General features: G+C 36.0%; 1 protein-coding gene across 5 annotated transcripts in view; it reads left to right on the plus strand.

Annotated features, from left to right (window-relative positions):
• The window catches only part of FAT1 (FAT atypical cadherin 1), a 119636-nt gene extending 106776 nt beyond the window's left edge, over positions 1–12860 (plus strand). For 2 of the 5 annotated variants that reach the window (XM_014062249.2, XM_014062250.2), the window contains exons 25-28: positions 1543–2171; positions 3509–3646; positions 8675–8710; positions 11223–12860. In XM_014062249.2, coding sequence (XP_013917724.2) covers positions 1543–2171; positions 3509–3646; positions 8675–8710; positions 11223–11836 — 1417 coding nt within the window. In that variant the 3' untranslated portion in view covers positions 11837–12860. Of the gene's footprint in view, positions 1–1542; positions 2172–3508; positions 3647–4104; positions 4162–6210; positions 6271–8674; positions 8711–11222 lie in introns of those variants that run through there. The other 3 variants (XR_001313312.2, XM_087724490.1, XM_014062251.2) reach the window with 3 other exon arrangements.
• The last annotated feature ends 4806 nt before the right edge of the window (positions 12861–17666 follow it).

Consider the following 17666-nt stretch of genomic DNA (forward strand, 5'->3'; position numbering starts at 1 on the left):
AGCCAGAAAATTGCTTGAATTGCATAAAGCAAAAGTGTTTTTTGGTATAATAAATTAGAATATTTTTTAAGAAAATGAAGCTTGCTTATATCATATGAATTGACTGTGTTGTAAAATAACCTAATACTATACTAATGTAAGATAGTTTCATGGTTTTAAAATTGGAAAAATACTTCAGACAAATTATATGAAGAGCTAGCTCTCTGGAGAAAACTTTTAATGCTGGAAAATATAGAAGGAAAGATAAAGAGTATGACCAGAAGTATAATTTGTTTCTGAAGTTGGGCTGCAGCATCCCCATGGTCCTATTATGAAAATTCAGGCATTTGGCAGTCTGCCTGCAATTATGACCATCAGGGTGCTTCAGCCCCTTCCTCCTGCCTATTTTCCACTCTCCGAATATCTCCACCTTTTTGGGAGCTGTACTTTACGACAAATTTCTGCTGCCCCCAGTTTACCTTTGCTGTTGTTTATCCCTGCTGATGGCCTGGGATCCAGGCTGGGAAGGGGGCATCCCTGGGAGATGTGTGATGAGTGCAGCAGCATAGCAAAACCTCATCTGCCAAAGGGAACTTGCCACAAGTATTGGCATTCAAGAAAAAACTTTTAGTTTCTGCTTCTTATCACTGGATTATAGCAAATGTGCACCCTAAGACATATGTTTGCAAAAATAGTAAGTAATGAAAAACAGGAAATCAATGTGTCCCACCAAATTTTAGCATTAGTTTTAAGAGTTTTCTTCATGATAATGATAGCTGTGAAGAAAGATTTTGTAACTTTCTGCTTAGAAAAGTTGTTGAGTAGGTTAGGGACTTCATCTTCACCATCAGGGCAACAAAGTGCTTAATTGTGCTCAGCTGTTTGAATAGGGGTGTCCAGCTTTAAGACTTGTGGACTTCAACTCCCAGAATGAATGTCTGGTGAATTCTGAGAATTCACAGGTCCACAAGTCTTAAGTTGTCAAAATTGGACCTCCTCAGCATATAATTTCATCAGCAAAGATTTCATCTGTAGAACAGTTACTTAGAAAAATCCCATTCTGCTGTAATCAGAACCAATTACTAACTAAAGGCAATGTTTTCTCCTATCCATAGTGCTATCTTCCCTTCCACCCAACCATGCATTAACTTTTTTTCTTTTGCCAATGCAGTGCTGTAGTCCTGAAATTATTTTTCGCAACAGCTATTTGTGACATACTGTCATATTCCAAGCAACAGTTCCCAGATAGCAGAAAGCAAAATAGAAGAACCTTATCTCCCACTTGCTTGTTGAGATGACCACAAACCAATTGGGAAAGTGGATCAGAATGGAAGAGTAACTTAAGCAAAGTGGTTGGATGCTATAGGATGACCAGGTTTTAGTTTACTGTGTTTGGACTAGAAAAGTGAACTTATTTTTTGTTCCCTGCATGAGTTCAGATTACTTTACAGCCCATTACAATTTGTATTATAAGAATCTTGGTATTTATAAACTTGTGAGTGTGTAATCTGGACATATGCTGTTAGTATTCACAGACCCCCAAAATCTTTTAATGTTTTGCAGGTGCCTAACTGATGTCGATGAATGCATCGAAAACCCATGTCAGAATGGTGCTCTGTGTGAGAATACATACGGTGCTTATAACTGTAACTGTAGTTATGGCTTTGGAGGAAAACATTGTATTGAGGTCCTTAACAAATATGTTTCAACTTCCTGGAACATTGGCTTAGCCGAAGTAATTGGAATAATCATTTTCATAGCAATAATCTTCCTATTAGTGGGGGTTTTCGTTGTCTGCCGCCGAATGATCAGAAAAAAGAGGAAAAGCCAACCACAATCAGAAGACAAACACCCAGGAACTACAACAGCTTTCTTGCAACGACCATACTTTGATTCCAAACTGAATAAGAACATTTATTCTGACATTCCGCCTCAGGTGCCTGTACGCCCCATTTCATATACTCCAAGCATTCCAAGTGACTCAAGAAACAACTTGGACAGAAATTCTTTTGAAGGTTCCACTATTCCAGAGCATCCAGAGTTTACTACTTTTAACCCTGACTCTGTACATGGTCATAGAAAAACAGTGGCTGTTTGCAGTGTAGCTCCTAATTTGCCACCGCCTCCTCCATCCAATTCTCCATCAGACAGTGACTCAATACAGAAACCCAGCTGGGATTTTGATTATGACAGTAAGTGCTGCTTTTCTTTCTATTAAAAATGGTTTGCTGATAGGATGTTGAGACGTGTGTCTTGCAATAATATTATCAATCATAAACTAGAAATAAAATGGCTGAGGGCAATTTAGAGTGTAAGCTAAACATCAAGTAACAAGTCATTTTTTACCACTTATGTTATGTAGTAAATTATTTCCTCTAATAGTTAATTAGAATGGTTGAATGCAAGCAAAATGTGATCATTCAAAAATAGAAAACTGTTTTATGTACAGTCAGAAAGACCCTGGAAACTCAAAACAGTAGATATGTATGAACTTCTGAAAAAAAGTAAAGTAGCATTGTCTCCTTTCTCCTCTTTCGTGCAGAACAATTTATACAGATTTATGAGATTCCAGAGTTTGAGGCCATAGAATTAAGAAAATTTCTAATTAGAGAGGAAACTTCTGGATTACGTGGAACACTAAGAACAGAAAATCCAGTTTTTATCACTGACTTGTAGAGCAGAAAGGAACATTCCAGTTTCCTAGTTTCAGATATGTTAAAATAAGAGTTACTTTAATATTGAAAACACCAATAACTATAAAAAATTGCAGTGAGGAGAAAGAAAAAATATTGACTGTTCAAGCTACTTAATCGTTTTATAATATGGATCTTTTTAAGATGGGACATAGGATTTGGGGGATGTATACCATGAAATTAAAGGTCTCCTTTTGCCCAGTGTTACAGGGTGTTTTAGATGGAAGGGAAAGGAAAAAAGAACTCTTTCTTCGATGAGCTGACGTGAGAATCCAAAGTATGGATTAACTCTGCCTTCTTCTTATTAGAGACTGAATCCATAAAACTTTTCTGCCATGCCTGTCCTGACTGAACCCCAGTTTTGATTCAGTCTTCATCAGAGAGAGGCATGTGTAATAAAAACTACTCAGAACAAAGGGATTTAACTTACTCAGAGTCAGTAAAGGGATTTATTAGCATTTGTTTGTGGTTTAATTCAGCTCTTTTCTGGGTGGCTGATTACATAGCCTGTCTCTTTCGAAACAGCTACATGGCGTAGAAAGCAGCAACTTCAGAAGCAACGCCTTTGGGGCGTGCTGCAAACCATTTGGACAAACGTCTGTTTTTGCTTCATTTTGTGCAAAAGTCAGCTGTTGAGCGCTAGGGAGACCAAGGCAAAACAGCTGAGAGTCGGAAGCAGGTACTTCAAGGAGCATGCTACAGAGTTGGTGCAGAAGGCAGGGAAGCTAAAGATCAGTGGTTTTCTTCATGTTCCTTTTATATTTTTTGTGCTATTTTATGAGATAGATTGGTTTCATTCCGATGATTCTTATACTGTGTGGTTTTTTTCCCCTTAGCTAAGGTTGTGGATCTTGATTCCTGCCTGCCAAAGAAGCCTCTGGAAGAAAAGGTGTCTCAGCCTTACAGTGCTCGGGAAAGTATGTCTGAGGTCCAGTCCCTCAGCTCATTCCAGTCAGAGTCATGTGATGACAATGGTAGGTACACAATGGATCCTTATTGGTCATTTCTGCATCTTAGTTTTCTCCATCTTGATAATCTCCAGACATGTAGAATTACAACTTTTCTTGTGGAATTTGTGCAGCACCATCAAAAGGGCACCAAGTTGAGGAAGCCTGCTTCCTATTAGAGACTTAGAGATGGTCCTTAGCTTTTATCCCCAGATAGCTGTTTTACACTACACAATATTATAATATTTTATAGGAATGTACATGTTCCACATAAGGTAACTCAGTAAAGTAGTTAAATTGGTTAATACATGTTCGTTTGATAGGTAATTGATGATAGATATGACCAAATAATTCCTTTGCAAAATAATCCTTGGAAGTATATGCATTAGCTGCTTGATGCTAATGTTAGGCTTTAAACGTCTAAAATTGGATTACAGCTTTATTTGTTTCCTTTTTTTCCTCCCTTCCTGCTGCTGCTGCCTCAGCTCCCATATGGATCAGAGCAGTACTGAGTGAAAGCAGAGTATAAGGGATTTCTGATTGTAAGTCTGATTACATAAGTAATGAAGGAAGTTGTCTGGTGGGGCTTTGTTATAAATGTTTTGCAATCTGCTTTATGCCATGATAAAGACTAAATATCCCTTTAGTCTTTATCATGGCATAAATATTCCACTTAATAAAATCAGACTATAATCATAACAGGAAAACATTCTGAAAGTTGCATGAACCATCCAATCTATCCTGAAAATTTGTTTTTATTTTTCAAATTTGACTTAACCTTAAGTATTTTACCACAAATCCTACTATTTTAAAAACATTTTTGCAAATTTTATTTAGTATATTAAAACACATTTTTCTGATAAAAATGATACATCTTAAAACTTCCTTTTATTACTTTAAAAAAGTAAATTTTATTGTTTTCTTGCTTTAATGAAGTGTGTGTGTGTGTGTGTGTGTTTCTTAGTAGATAATACTTTTTGTAAAGTTGAAGAAATTTCAAAATGTGCTTCTGTTTTTTCTCAGAAAAAATAATCTATCTATAGAAATTATTCTTTATTTCTGTAAATCGGAATGCTGTTTCCAAATAAGTTAATATAATGCAGCATGATAAGAAAAGAGCAATGACAAATATCATAATTGCAGACTGTAGATGAAAGGGTTCTGTGGAAACAGAGAAATAGAGCTAGCAATTTGGCTGCTTCTATCAAAGCTTCTCCTACCCTCCGTAGTTTAACTTTCACGCTGTGGTTTCTTTTACGTCCTACTACTACTAGTAACAGACTTCCTTTTTCAATAGTGTCAACTTCATCTCATTTTGTATTCCACTTTACACCCAATTAAGGATGCTTGGAGCAGCTAACAAAATAAAATGCAAAAGGAAATTTAAAAGCACAATTCAAAAATGTAATTAAACCTCTCTGAAATACTGTTCCACTTTTATGCTTCCTTGTTCCACCTCTATTTCCACTAACATGAATCCTAATTGTCTTTCAGCCATTGCTTGTGTTTATTCTGAACTAGTTCCTATAAAATTCCTGCCTTAACCTATTAAAAGCAACCTCAATTTTATTCTGGGGTAGAAAAACCCACAGACTCTGCCTTGTCCCAGTATTTTTCAAAAGATTTTGTAAAATATTCTTCCCCATCTCCTTGCTTTCTATCCATACTACTGCCTTTTTACCTGTCAGTTTTCCAGGTGTCACTCTAACTTTCATGTAATACTTGCTAGGACATCTGTTTCTCTACATCTTGTCTGCACAAAAGATGGATTATGTACTGGATTGAATTTATTTCCCTAATAAATGGGTGCTTGTAGATACGCAGGTGGCAAGCCACGGGGGATACACATAGACATAAAACAGAATTTATTTGGAGTTAATTGCTATGACGGGCATTCCTCACACTTTTTAAAACTCACTTTCTTGTATCAGTAAATCTAAAGGTGTTTCCTGCAACTTGATAGTGACCTAATTCAGACATAATTCAAAACAAATAGAGCCCAGGTGCAGTGTAGGAATTTCTTGATGATGTATATCCTGGTAAATTGATGCTTCTCTCCAAAAAGATTAGGGCAATAGTGAAAGGCTTGAACCCACTTCTGTTTGCTGAAAAGTAACTATTCATGTGTGCAATATATAATTGCTGTATTGCATTTGTGTTTGACAATGTATTCACAAGTATGAAAAGAAGAGTGAATGAGTATAAATGATTGTTAAAATGTATGTGCATGTTTCTCTTTGCAATCCATTTTGAGTTTTGGTAACCTTTGTAAGCCATTCACGTGGATAGGATTGATTGTTGATCTTTGCAGGTTGAAAATGTTTTCATTCTACTAGAGACTGTACTTCACTTCAATATTTCTATATAATCAAAATGTTGCAATGCTAGTGCTAATCTGTTTGTGTGGCAGGGAGATGTATGTTTTGTGCGGGTGTGCATAGACAATTGTTTCAAGCTTTACTTTGCATGTAATTTTTATAAAATATATAAGTCTTACGTTAGTTCATGTTGACATAATGTTATGTGCTATTTGAAATGGTTGCTAATCATAGGTTTCTTTTTTAACTTACTCCTTCCATACTTTTTACAAGCTTCCCTAGTGACTGTAATACACCTTGTCAATGCTGTTGTTGACTCGGTGGGAAAAGAAGGTATATAGTTTTCATTTTTATTTATTGCCTGTGTAGAAAACTGCATGTCCCGTATTTTAACATGGAAACATTGGAATATAATGTGCAATATTTGCTTTATTATTAGTAATGTGTAGATTTGACAATGTGTGCTGTATATATTGGTAGTTATTTTTAAAATAGACATCTTTATATGATTTATGTATGAGACTATATATGATTTATTTATGAGACTAAATAAGATGTCTAATGTAGCCCTGTATTATTCTGACTTGATTTTCCAAAAGTTCACATCCACTCAGAAGGATAACTGTTAAAGTTTGTCTACTAATGCATCTTCATCCACCATGGAAAATCTCCTGATAAATTAGAACTCTGATTGCAGGAATTTCTAGCTGAGATGTTCATAATGTCTAAATACATCTTAAGGGAATCAGGTTGGAATACATTGGTGTCAATAGTAGAATGCAGATCAACAGTTTATTGTACTGATAAAAAGTACAAATTATGAAACAGCAAGACACTGATTTATATTTCAGCTCAAGTATTCAGCAATGAAGGATTCCTCCGAATAAAGCAATCTCTTTGCCCCCACTTCTATAATAATATTGGTGAGAATGTTATTAAATGGCTGCATTCATTTTGAATAACAAATAGTAATATACATATTCATTTCCGTTCATATTCAATTCAGTTATTTGTCAGAATTCTTTCCATTTTGTATACATTTATTCTTTACTTACATGAAAGGCATAATCTAAATGGAATAATCTTCAAATATTCACCATTCTGCATATAGATTTCATCCCATACTGATAAAATTACTTTAATTTATTTTTATGCATACAAGTGTATCCAATTAGTTGGGAAGACAGAATAGTTTGCAGTGTAGGAGCTGTTTAAAATTAGTGGGTTAGAACAACTATTATTTCAGATCTTCTTACTTCTCTTGGCATTCAGGTTAGTGTAAGATGACTATATAATAGGACTGAATTCTACGAATCTATATTGGCTATTTGAACACAGCAAACTCCTGTAATGTTCTCCAGATGTATTACACAATTCTCAGAATTCTAGGCAAGACAACAGGACAAGAGATAAGGAAATCTATTCCAAACATAGCAGAATTAGGGCAGAATGATAATTGACCAAAAAGACAATTATTCCAGCAATAACAAGAAAATAATTATGTTAATTATATTTTTAATATATAGAAATATACAGGAGGAGTAATGGATGGTCTTTGTTCCTTAAAATATAGGGAAGTTATGTTACATAAAATCACACAAATTATCTAAATGCTACAAAACCATTGTCCACAAACATGCCCATCTTATAACTACTTCCATCTACAAGTAACATAGAATCAGAAGGCTGAGGAAAACCCATGTCTTACAATAATGTACACATAAACACTTTTTTAAAGGAAAAAGAGCCTAAGGACTGCGTCAATATCTACCTGGTGGCTCCTGAACATGGTTAGAATAGATTATGTAGCCACAATAAGCAGGGTCCTAGAAAAGTAAATAAGATGAAGTGGGTCCAGTTAGTAAGACATGTTTACCAACCTTCAGACTAAAAATGTTTTTATTTTATAAAAAAATAATCAGTAATCTTCATATCAGTCATAGTAGCGATATAAGATCAGCGGGTGATTAAAATAAACCAAACAAGATTTATACTTTTCAAAAATGGCCTAGGTCTCAGACATTTTTTCTTGTTGCTTAAGTATTTTGGATTTGAATCACATCTTCCTATCTATTTGACCATTAAGCCATCTTGCAACAGTAAAGGTACAAAATATAAGCTTCAACAAATTAAAATCCACGTGAAATCGGTAATTAAATCAGGTTAGTTAACATTTTTTTTTTAGCATTTTTAGCATTTTATTAAGATTAAGAGTTAACAGCTAAAAGCTTGACCAAAAATGCTTTTACCAATTTCCCAAATTTTGGGACAATGGGATCCAACTCTCCTACCTATGGTATACATTCCACAGCTTAAGAACCACATACGAAAAGGTGTTGTTGATTGTCTTCATAACTAAGAAGAACATAAGGATATCCCTGATGATTTGGAAGTTTGTCAGGTTCATAATCAGCACTTTTATTAAATCCAAGGAGGCACATAACTAATTTTGTGCACCTAAAAGTTGATGGAGATACAGAATCGCCTTTTGAAACTGAGGTTACTTTCAGAAGCCCTTTTTATAAGGATATTTGATGAATGTTATTATCATCTACCTACTAACCTAATGTTCCTTCACGGATTTCAGTCTTTAGCTACATAGTTCCATAACTATAATAGATAAAAATGAACATGAATTTGTGTGCCATTACCATATCATGCAGGATTTCGGGCCATTAAGAGTTTTGGAACTAATCAACTGTGCATTTTCCTCCTCTTTTTCACTTGTCTTCTAAAGAGTCTTTTGCTGTTCCTGACCTGGGCAATTCAAGAGGTGATTTCTGCATGTAGATGTTCAGTGATACTCATTTAAATGTCCACAACACTAACTTGACTTTAATTGGTTGCTTAGTGTGTATTTGTGTTGTAATTCATACACTTTATTGCAATGTTTTAAAATACACCTTTTTAGAATTTATCATGAATTGGAGAAATGTTATATTTTGCAACACTACAATGTTTTTATAATCGGTTCACCTTTATTTTCAGCATATTTTATTTTATATTTGTTCTACAACACAAAGCAGTTTTCAAATTTGTGCATGTTTAGCTTAATATTTGTTTTGACATGTGACTGTCTGAATGCTGTTACTAATACATTTTAAAAATCAGGTATACAATTTTATTTTATACTTTCGATTAAAGAGCTAATTGGTCATTGATAATATTAGTAACAGTAATATTAACCATTAAAATTTTTGATTTTTAAAAAATCAGATCCTAAATTTATTGGTCCTAATACAGAACAAAAAGAAACTTGTTTCTGTACCATTTACATACTATGCTTATTCCTAAATCGTGGTGGCGCAGTGGTTAGGATCCAATATTGCAAGGCTAACTCACCACTCACTCCAGAAGTTCAGTTCTGAGCAACTCAAGATTGACTCAGACTTCCATCCTTCCAAGGTGGTTAAAATGAGGACCCAGATTATTGGGGACAATAGGCTGACTCTAAACTGCTTAGAGAGGGCTATAAAACACTGGGAAGCGGTATATAAGTCTAAGTGCTATTGCTATATATCAAAATAACTTTTTCAATTTTACATTACAAATGGGGAAATTCAGTTTGAACAATTACTGCATATTTTACACTAGAAAAGCAATATCAGTCAGTTTGCTAAAAATGGATAAAAAAAATCCTTTTTCAAAACCATTGAAGTCAGGAATTGATCCCTCCCCAAAATTCTAATTTCCATTAATTGTAATAGACAAATCCTGCAATCCCATATATTTTCACTGAGAAGGAAATACTACTAAGCCCTTATTTCTGTATAAACCCGAATCAGAATAATGGAGTATAAGCATTACGTGCAAAGAAAGTGCTTTTAGTAAGTGGCTGCCATGCATCTGGTAATTGACGGTTGCCAGTGGCGTGCGGTGAGGTTTATGGCTGGTGAGGCAGTCCTCTCCCTCGACCTCCCACTGTCTAAAGCGCTTTCTTTCTTTCGCCTGCCTGAGCTCTGACAGGCAGGCGAAAGAAAGAAAGCTCTTTAGACAGTGGGGTGTCAGGGGACAGGAGGGAATGCCTGCAAAAGAAAGCGGCAGCCCACCTGAGCTGCCTGCCTCTGTGTTCGCAGCTGCCACAGACACAGAGGTGGGCAAAAGAAAGTGGCAGCCCGCCAGCAGAGGCAGGCAAAAGACCCGCCTCTGCTGGCAGGCTACCGCAGACACAGAAAAAGAAAGCTGGTGGGCTGCCCTCCCTGCCTTTCCTACCCCCTTCCCTCTCTTCACTCAAACAAACTCTCTCTCAAATTGAGAGAGAGTTTGTTTGAGTGAAGAAACAAACACACACACACATATACACACAAAGTTGCACCAGGAGGATTAATTTTGAATTCCTCCCTCCGACCCACATACCTTTTCCAGCAGTTTCACAGAGGATTTCAATTCTGCTCTTGCCTGCCATCATGAAAATGTAAAAATGTAAAAGGAAAAAGGCAAGAGCTGCTGAGGTCAGGCTGGGCTAGTTGCTGCCAGAGTCCCCATGGATGACTCTGCTTAACTGTTTAAAAAAGCCTCTTAAAAAAACACCATCTACAGGAGGAGGCAAGAGAACCATGTGCCTCATCTACATAAGGAAATTTTCAGCTTTTAACCCTTGCTTAACTCTGCTCGAGTGATCATAAAGTCAGACTAGGTGAGGCACGTGGTTCTCCTGCCGCCTCTTGTAGAGGGTACTTTTTAGAGGCTTTTTTAAACAGTTAAGCACTAAGCATAGGCATCCACTGTGACTCTGGCAGCAACTAGCTCAGCCTTTTTCCTTTTACATTTTTTTTTCTTTTCATGATGACAGTGGTGAGGCCCTGCCTCCCCTGACTGCACGTCACTGATGGTTGCATTCTTTTACCCAAAGAATGATATTGTGCGAGGGTTCAACCTTGGCAATTTAAAGACCTGTGGACGTCTACTTCCAGAACTGCACAGCTAGCTGGGTAATTCTGGGAGTTGAATTTCACCAGTCTTTAAGTTGCCAAGGTTGGACACCGTTGTGTTGTGCCCTTGTATAAGGAAGTCAACTACATCTTTTCACAACTTTGCATAATAAGATATGTTGAAATTAATATAGCTCAGCCTTGGATAATAAACTATATACTGCATGGCACTTTGTGAACTTGTGGTTGTAACACTGAATGTCTTTGTTAACCATTGCAGGCAAATTGCTCCAGTTATTTGTATTCTCTAATCCTGGTTGGCTGAGTTGCTCTTGATGCATTTGTTTTGGTTTTTCAGTCTTCATGATAGATCAGGAACAAGATATTCAATCTTTCTTTATTTCTACTCTCCAGGCTATCACTGGGATACTTCTGACTGGATGCCAAATGTTCAACTGCCTGGCATACAAGAATATCCAAATTATGAAATTGTTGAAGAGGCGGCACCTCTGTACACAGATCCAAATTCGATTGATGCTGACTATTATGCTGGAGGTTATGACATTGAAAGTGACTTTCCACCTCCACCAGATGATTTCCCTGTTCCTGATGACCTCCCACCCTTGCCACCGGAATACAATGATCAGTTTGAATCCATACAGCAATCCAGGGACGTATCTGCTGTAGGTAGCTTAGGGTCTTCGGTAGGGAGCAGGCAAAGATTCAATCTCAACCAGTATCTTCCCCATCACTATCCTTCAGACGTTTCAGAACCTCAGAACACAATAAATGGAATCCCTACAAATTTCCAAGAAACTTTTGCTCCTTACACTGTAGGCTATAACAGAGACCCTGTAGACAACATGTCCATTTCTGCATACGCTTCCACAGCTTCATGCTCCGATATGTCAGCATGCTGCGAAATGGAGTCTGAGGTAATGATGAGTGACTATGAAAGTGGGGACGACAGCCATTTTGAAGATGTGATCATCCCTCCACTTGATCCTCAACAGCACACAGAAGTCTGATACTCTTCCTCAAAAAAAAAGTGCCTGGATGCTAATGAACTAAAAAGAAAAAGGATTGTAGAAAATCTTGGAGAGCTTTTTCCCCCCCTGGCAATGCTTGAGCGCTTTTATTTCAGTGAACTAAAACTGGCATGGCTGCAATGGAATATGCAGCTCATATTAACTAATTTCTCTTTTTTTTCCCCCTGTCCTGCAGTTTCATTAATCACAGGTCTCCTGTGTATTTTTTTTATACTTACATTGTCTATGTTAGAAACAGGAAAAAAAACACATACCACTTCCTCATTTTAGCATGATAAATGTATTTATATCATTCAGAAGTAAATCATTTTTCTTATATTTTTGTAAATTTTATGTACAGTTTTGATTTTGGTAATTTTACCTAGATTTTGTAGATAATTTGATTTCCACTGATTTAGTGGTGTTTCTGTGTGCCATTAAACCCTGGGCTGCATTATATTCAGGAATCACTTTACAGTAAACCCTTGATTGAACAGTTCTTTATTTAGCTTACAATGCAGAGGATATAATTGACCCATACAGTGCATAACTTCCATATACATACTTATAGAATCCTATACACTGCAGTTGGAAAATCAGATTCCGATTTTGCACAACACAAAGAATGCTGTAACAGAAACACTTCCCTTACTAGTTCATTAAATCAAAGGTTTACTGTATTTATACGTGTTTTCACAGAAATTCAGTGTTATCACTTATATATTTCAGTGTAATAACTCATGCATTTCCAACTGTACATAATTTCCAGTTGTAAAACATCTCTGATATTTTCTGGACAAAAAAAACAGCAGTGTCTTACACAAGTTTTGTATTCTGGAACAGTATCCATTATTTCTTTTCCTGAGAAGTGTGTTGGAGCCCACTGCATTCCTGTTTAGAACCAAAATCACAGCACAGTTTTTATAGTGTCTGTATATTTGTGATGCAGCAGTCTTGTAAAGGTTTTTACTGAAATCTACCATTAGCCAGTCTTTCTTACAGATAATAAATTATTAATAAAATACTCTAGCTTTGTTTACTCTATTTTAATATATAAATGTGTAAATCTATAATTCTATATGTAGTATAGATTCATAGATATAAAAAGTGTAAAGATGCTTGGTGCAGCTAAGTTTTAGTTGTGTGCAATCAATCCACTAGGTGGCAGTAGGAGCTTACTCATTTAAAAATCAAATCCATCCTTGATAGATAACATACTTATGAATGACATACTTATGAATATTCACATATTGCCTGTTACATTGCAATGTGTTATAGTACAAATACACAGAATGGAAGACTTGCAAGTTACTTGCTAAAAATTGTTATGTGATTATTCTTACTGTTGGCAGAAATTTCTGATGGATGTTCTGGTCCCAATTGTGATAATAGAATCAGGACTATATGTATGTAAGAAAAAGCCCAATATGAGAACATACTTTCAAAGAGATTTAGCATCACTGAGAAAATTTGATGATTAGCCTTGGAGAAATGCTGCTTTCTGTTATTCAATTTTACTCTTCTGAGAGTAAATAAATCTAGTAAATAAAATCTTATGAGGTCAGTGATTTTGACAAGTGCTGTGAAATTGACAGAAAATTGGCAAGGAAGAATTTGCAATAAGCTTTCCTGTTCAAATATTAAATACGCATAAGGTTTATAATACAAACAGGAACATTTTCTTGATTTTATAGAGATTTGTAGTTACATCAAAAATGGCATCCACTAAAGTGGCATTTCAATAATAGGGCATAATACAATTTCCACTGCAAAGAGCTGCTTTTTACACCTGGTGAAACACCATGTGGAGAAAATTGCCCACTTGAACTCTACAACAGTGTTTTTCAACCTCGGGCTCTCTTTCCCAGAATTCCTCAGCCAACATTGAAAAGTAAAAGTGGTTAAATGAAGGAACAAAGGAAGAAAAGGAAAGCAGAAAGAATGGATTGATATTGCACCATTGTATTTCCCTGTGAAAGACTTGTTTTTTTCTCTAATTCTCATAGAAATACTTTAGAACTTTTTGACAATGTTTTAAGATAGTGTTCTTAAGTATGTTGTTATTTACCTGCACTATATGTGGTTACCTTAATTCCTGATAAGAAACGGCTTCTAAAATGAGTTCATTCATAGCCTCTTTGTAATTTAATTGAACTGCAGAAAGCTAAAGAGGCTTCAAATTACTGTGTAATGATTTCACAAAACAAGGACAACTCTTCCAAAATTATTTGAAGTCAAGAACTTCCTAAGATTTTCCCTAAACAGGCAATTTCTTGTTCAAGTTGAATAAGGATTTTCTTTCAAACACACAAGCCATTTTTGGCTTGTTCCTAATGAATACTGCTTCTCCATAGTCTTTAGATATTTTGATTAAAGGAAAATCAAAGGGGAGAGGAGGGAATTGGGGATGATGTTACCCATCAGCAATGTTTATGTTGGTGACATTTACTATATAAAAAATAGATACCTGTGTTTAAAAGGGAAGGTAATGAATCATGTCTTGATTACCTGAATGCTTATTCATTAAAATGCATGCAAAACTGGAAAGTAAGCAGTGATCACATAAAAATAAAATACACACGGAGATTTGATCCATGCTCCCAAATGAAACGAAAGAACTATACCAGGGATATAAAACTCACTTCATCATGGTGGCGTGACTTGAGACTTATTTTGCCTTCGCTGAATGGTGTCGGAGTGACCAGTGCATAACGCATTTGGCCCAAGGAGCAGAAGTTTGACAGCCCTGAACTACCATATTTTTTGGAGCATAAGACGCATCTCCCCCCCCCCAAAAGGGTGAAAATCTGGGTATGTCTTATACACTGAATACAGCATTTTTGGCCTCACGAAACGCTGCCTTCGCAAAAATGGACATGCATAGGCTTTGGGAGACCTGCAAAGTGTCCCTGGGGGCTGGTGGGGCAAAAACGGGCTGGTTTTTTTGCCTGTTTTGTCCCCACCCCACCCGAGGAGCACTCTACAAGGCTCCCAAAGCATATGCATGCCCTTTTTTTGCAAAAAATGGGCCATTGTTTGCTCGTTTCCTGCCCTCCCCCAGCCCCCAGGAGCACTTTGCAGGGCGCTCAAACTCTATGCATGCCTGTTTTTCATAAACTGAGGATAGATAAAGGGCCACATTTTCCTGAATTGTATTGAGGTAAGCAGTTTTATGTTGTTATGAGTAAGGGCCACACATAGCATTATATTCTTCACAGTAGTATATGAATATACTTACTTTAATTAAGTAAGCTAAGGCTTACAAACTAGAAAGATGAAAAACTATAGAGTCAAAGGCATAAAGGAGGAAAAAAAGTTTAGTTGGAAAACATTAGAATATGGTAGTGATTTCAGGGATCTACAACTAGTTGGAGCCATTTTGTTTAGAAGAATGTGGTTCGTTTTCGATCTGCTTCTGGTTTTATCTCACTGAGCGCCTTCCCCACCCCCCTTCAAAACTGGATCAACCTAAGATGGAGTGGCATTGTTCCAAACTTCCAAATGATTTCTGGACTAAAACATTTTACATTTCCTTAATTTTATATCAAATTCTTGACATTATTGAGTTATTTATTTATTTTATTACATTAATTAGAGCTGTATCAAGCACCATGCTTGCCTTAACGAAAGTAGTGACACCCCTTGTCAAGGAGTCCCACACACACACAAACACATACACACAAAGTCTCTTCTAACAGATTTTTATCTTCTAGAGAAGGATAGATTTTGGTAATGCGTAAGTGGGATTTCCTCTTTTTTCGCCCTCTGCTTAATTACACATTTGTGTATCATTTCCATCTAGTTTTGTTCTTCCTTTCATTTCCCCTCACTTTCCTTCCCTTTGATGTTATTCCCTTGTCTCCTCTGTCTTTTTTGTTTTTCTACTGCATGTGTCTGAGACTGATTTGTGTATTATATGCCAGTAGGAAGTTATATGCATTATATGCCATCAGGAAATCAATTAACTTTATAAATAAGCTACTTTATGTTAAAGGTAATTTATTTTAAATTAGTAATTATTTCAATTAATATTTATTTGTCACCTTTATATAATTGCTTATCTCATGAGGGTGACTGGGCAATGTACAATAAAAGCAATATAAATTTGGAAGGAGATAATTCTAGCCAAGCTGTCTTTTGATGTAACTGTGGCAACTCAGCATACGCAGATACATAAACATATATGCAAATGTGTCACGTGCATATATTCAGGACAGAGGAAATTTTCTCCCAAGTTTTCCAGGAATGTAGAGACAGCATTGAAGCTAGGACAAGCTAGGATTAGAGTTGGAGAAGTTGGGCATTGCACAAAATTGTGATCCACATTTGAATGGGGGGATTGTTTTAAACAGACCATCATCTTTCAGATATAATAGTTGAACACCAGTCTGAATTAACATGACATTAGAAGAAATCCTGGATACTTTTTTATTTTTGAAAGATTTTAATAAGTATGTTTTTGTGCAAGAATAGCTTGATTGACAAAAACTGGCTTAGTATAGTGATGCATCATCCTTTCCCTTCACTTTCTAATGCGCTGTTCCTCTGAATATGTGATCAGTACAAATCAGAGAAATTTTCCTTGTAGCATAAGGCACGTGTAAGATCACTGGATGCTATTTTTAGCACAGTTTTTCCCTCTCTTAGCAAATGGCATGCCACCATAGGAAACTGCTGCATCTTCTTAGAGGTTGTTTTTTTACATGTCTATCACTTCCTGCTTTTTCCATTTGTTTGTTATTCAGCTTGTTAAGCTTCATGATTATGATTGTCTTTTCTCCCTTTTTATAGCTCAGTGCAGCACCTTTCATTATTTGGTGTCAAGGACTTCAAAATGACATAATCACAAAATGGTTAAGGATCGGTGCATTATGATTGGTAAATTCTATTTTTTTTCTCTTTGAAAAAAGGGCAGGTCTCTAAATAGCCAAATAATTATATATTGAACTTTCACATATAAGACATTACTCTTTCTTTTCCAGCTAAACACCAAAATGAGAGTGAGGGGGTTAGCTCTATGGACAATTTGGTTAGCATTTGTTAAGGCTGTTTGAACAATGTAAACATGTTTTGCACATAAATTGAATTTACACACCTTTAAAAAATAAACACAATCAGCTTTCTCTGAAAGGGGAAAATGAGTAATTTCCCTGCTATTTTTTTTTACACTGTTTACTAATTTCCCTGTCTATTTTTTTAGACTGTTTACTTTACAGCAATGTTTTTCAACCTTTTGAGCTTGAAGTCCAAACACCTTAAAGTTTCCAAAGGTGGGAAATACTGGTTTATAGCATTATTCGGGTACCAATTCATGATCCCTATAAGCTTAATATTATTCTGCTAGCAATATCTCAACTGAAAAAATCAAGCAGGTTCCTGCGAGATGGGATGGAAAGGGTCCCAGCTTCAGACAGGACCATCCTGTTGTGTTCTGAGATCATATGGAAAATCTGCATTGCATCTCACAATCAGGAAAGGTCATCTGCATCTTTTGGTAGATTCATAAGCAATGTTGCATAAACATACAGGATCTGATTTTTACTTATTTTTACAAAGGTAAAGAATAAAACTAAGACATTTGGACTCTTCTTTGCTGTTTTTTTTTCTTCCCCTAAAGCAGAGATCTTTCTCTGCTCATTCCTCATGCAAAGCAAATACTGTACTCAAAGGAAGTTTTTGAGCATTCTATACAGAATCAGTATTTTTTTCTTCCCTCCCTTCCCAACCACTCCTCCCTTTCCTTACCTATTTGACTAAAAATCGATTTAGAAAGCATACATAAAATTCACATGTATTATAAATAAATAACTCATCATCTTCCTCTTGCTCT

The sequence above is a fragment of the Thamnophis sirtalis genome, unplaced genomic scaffold, assembly GCF_051295495.1.
Source record: "Thamnophis sirtalis isolate CommonGarterSnake01/CBP01778 unplaced genomic scaffold, rThaSir2_p1.2 scaffold_10, whole genome shotgun sequence".
Taxonomy (NCBI): Eukaryota; Metazoa; Chordata; class Lepidosauria; order Squamata; family Natricidae; genus Thamnophis; species Thamnophis sirtalis.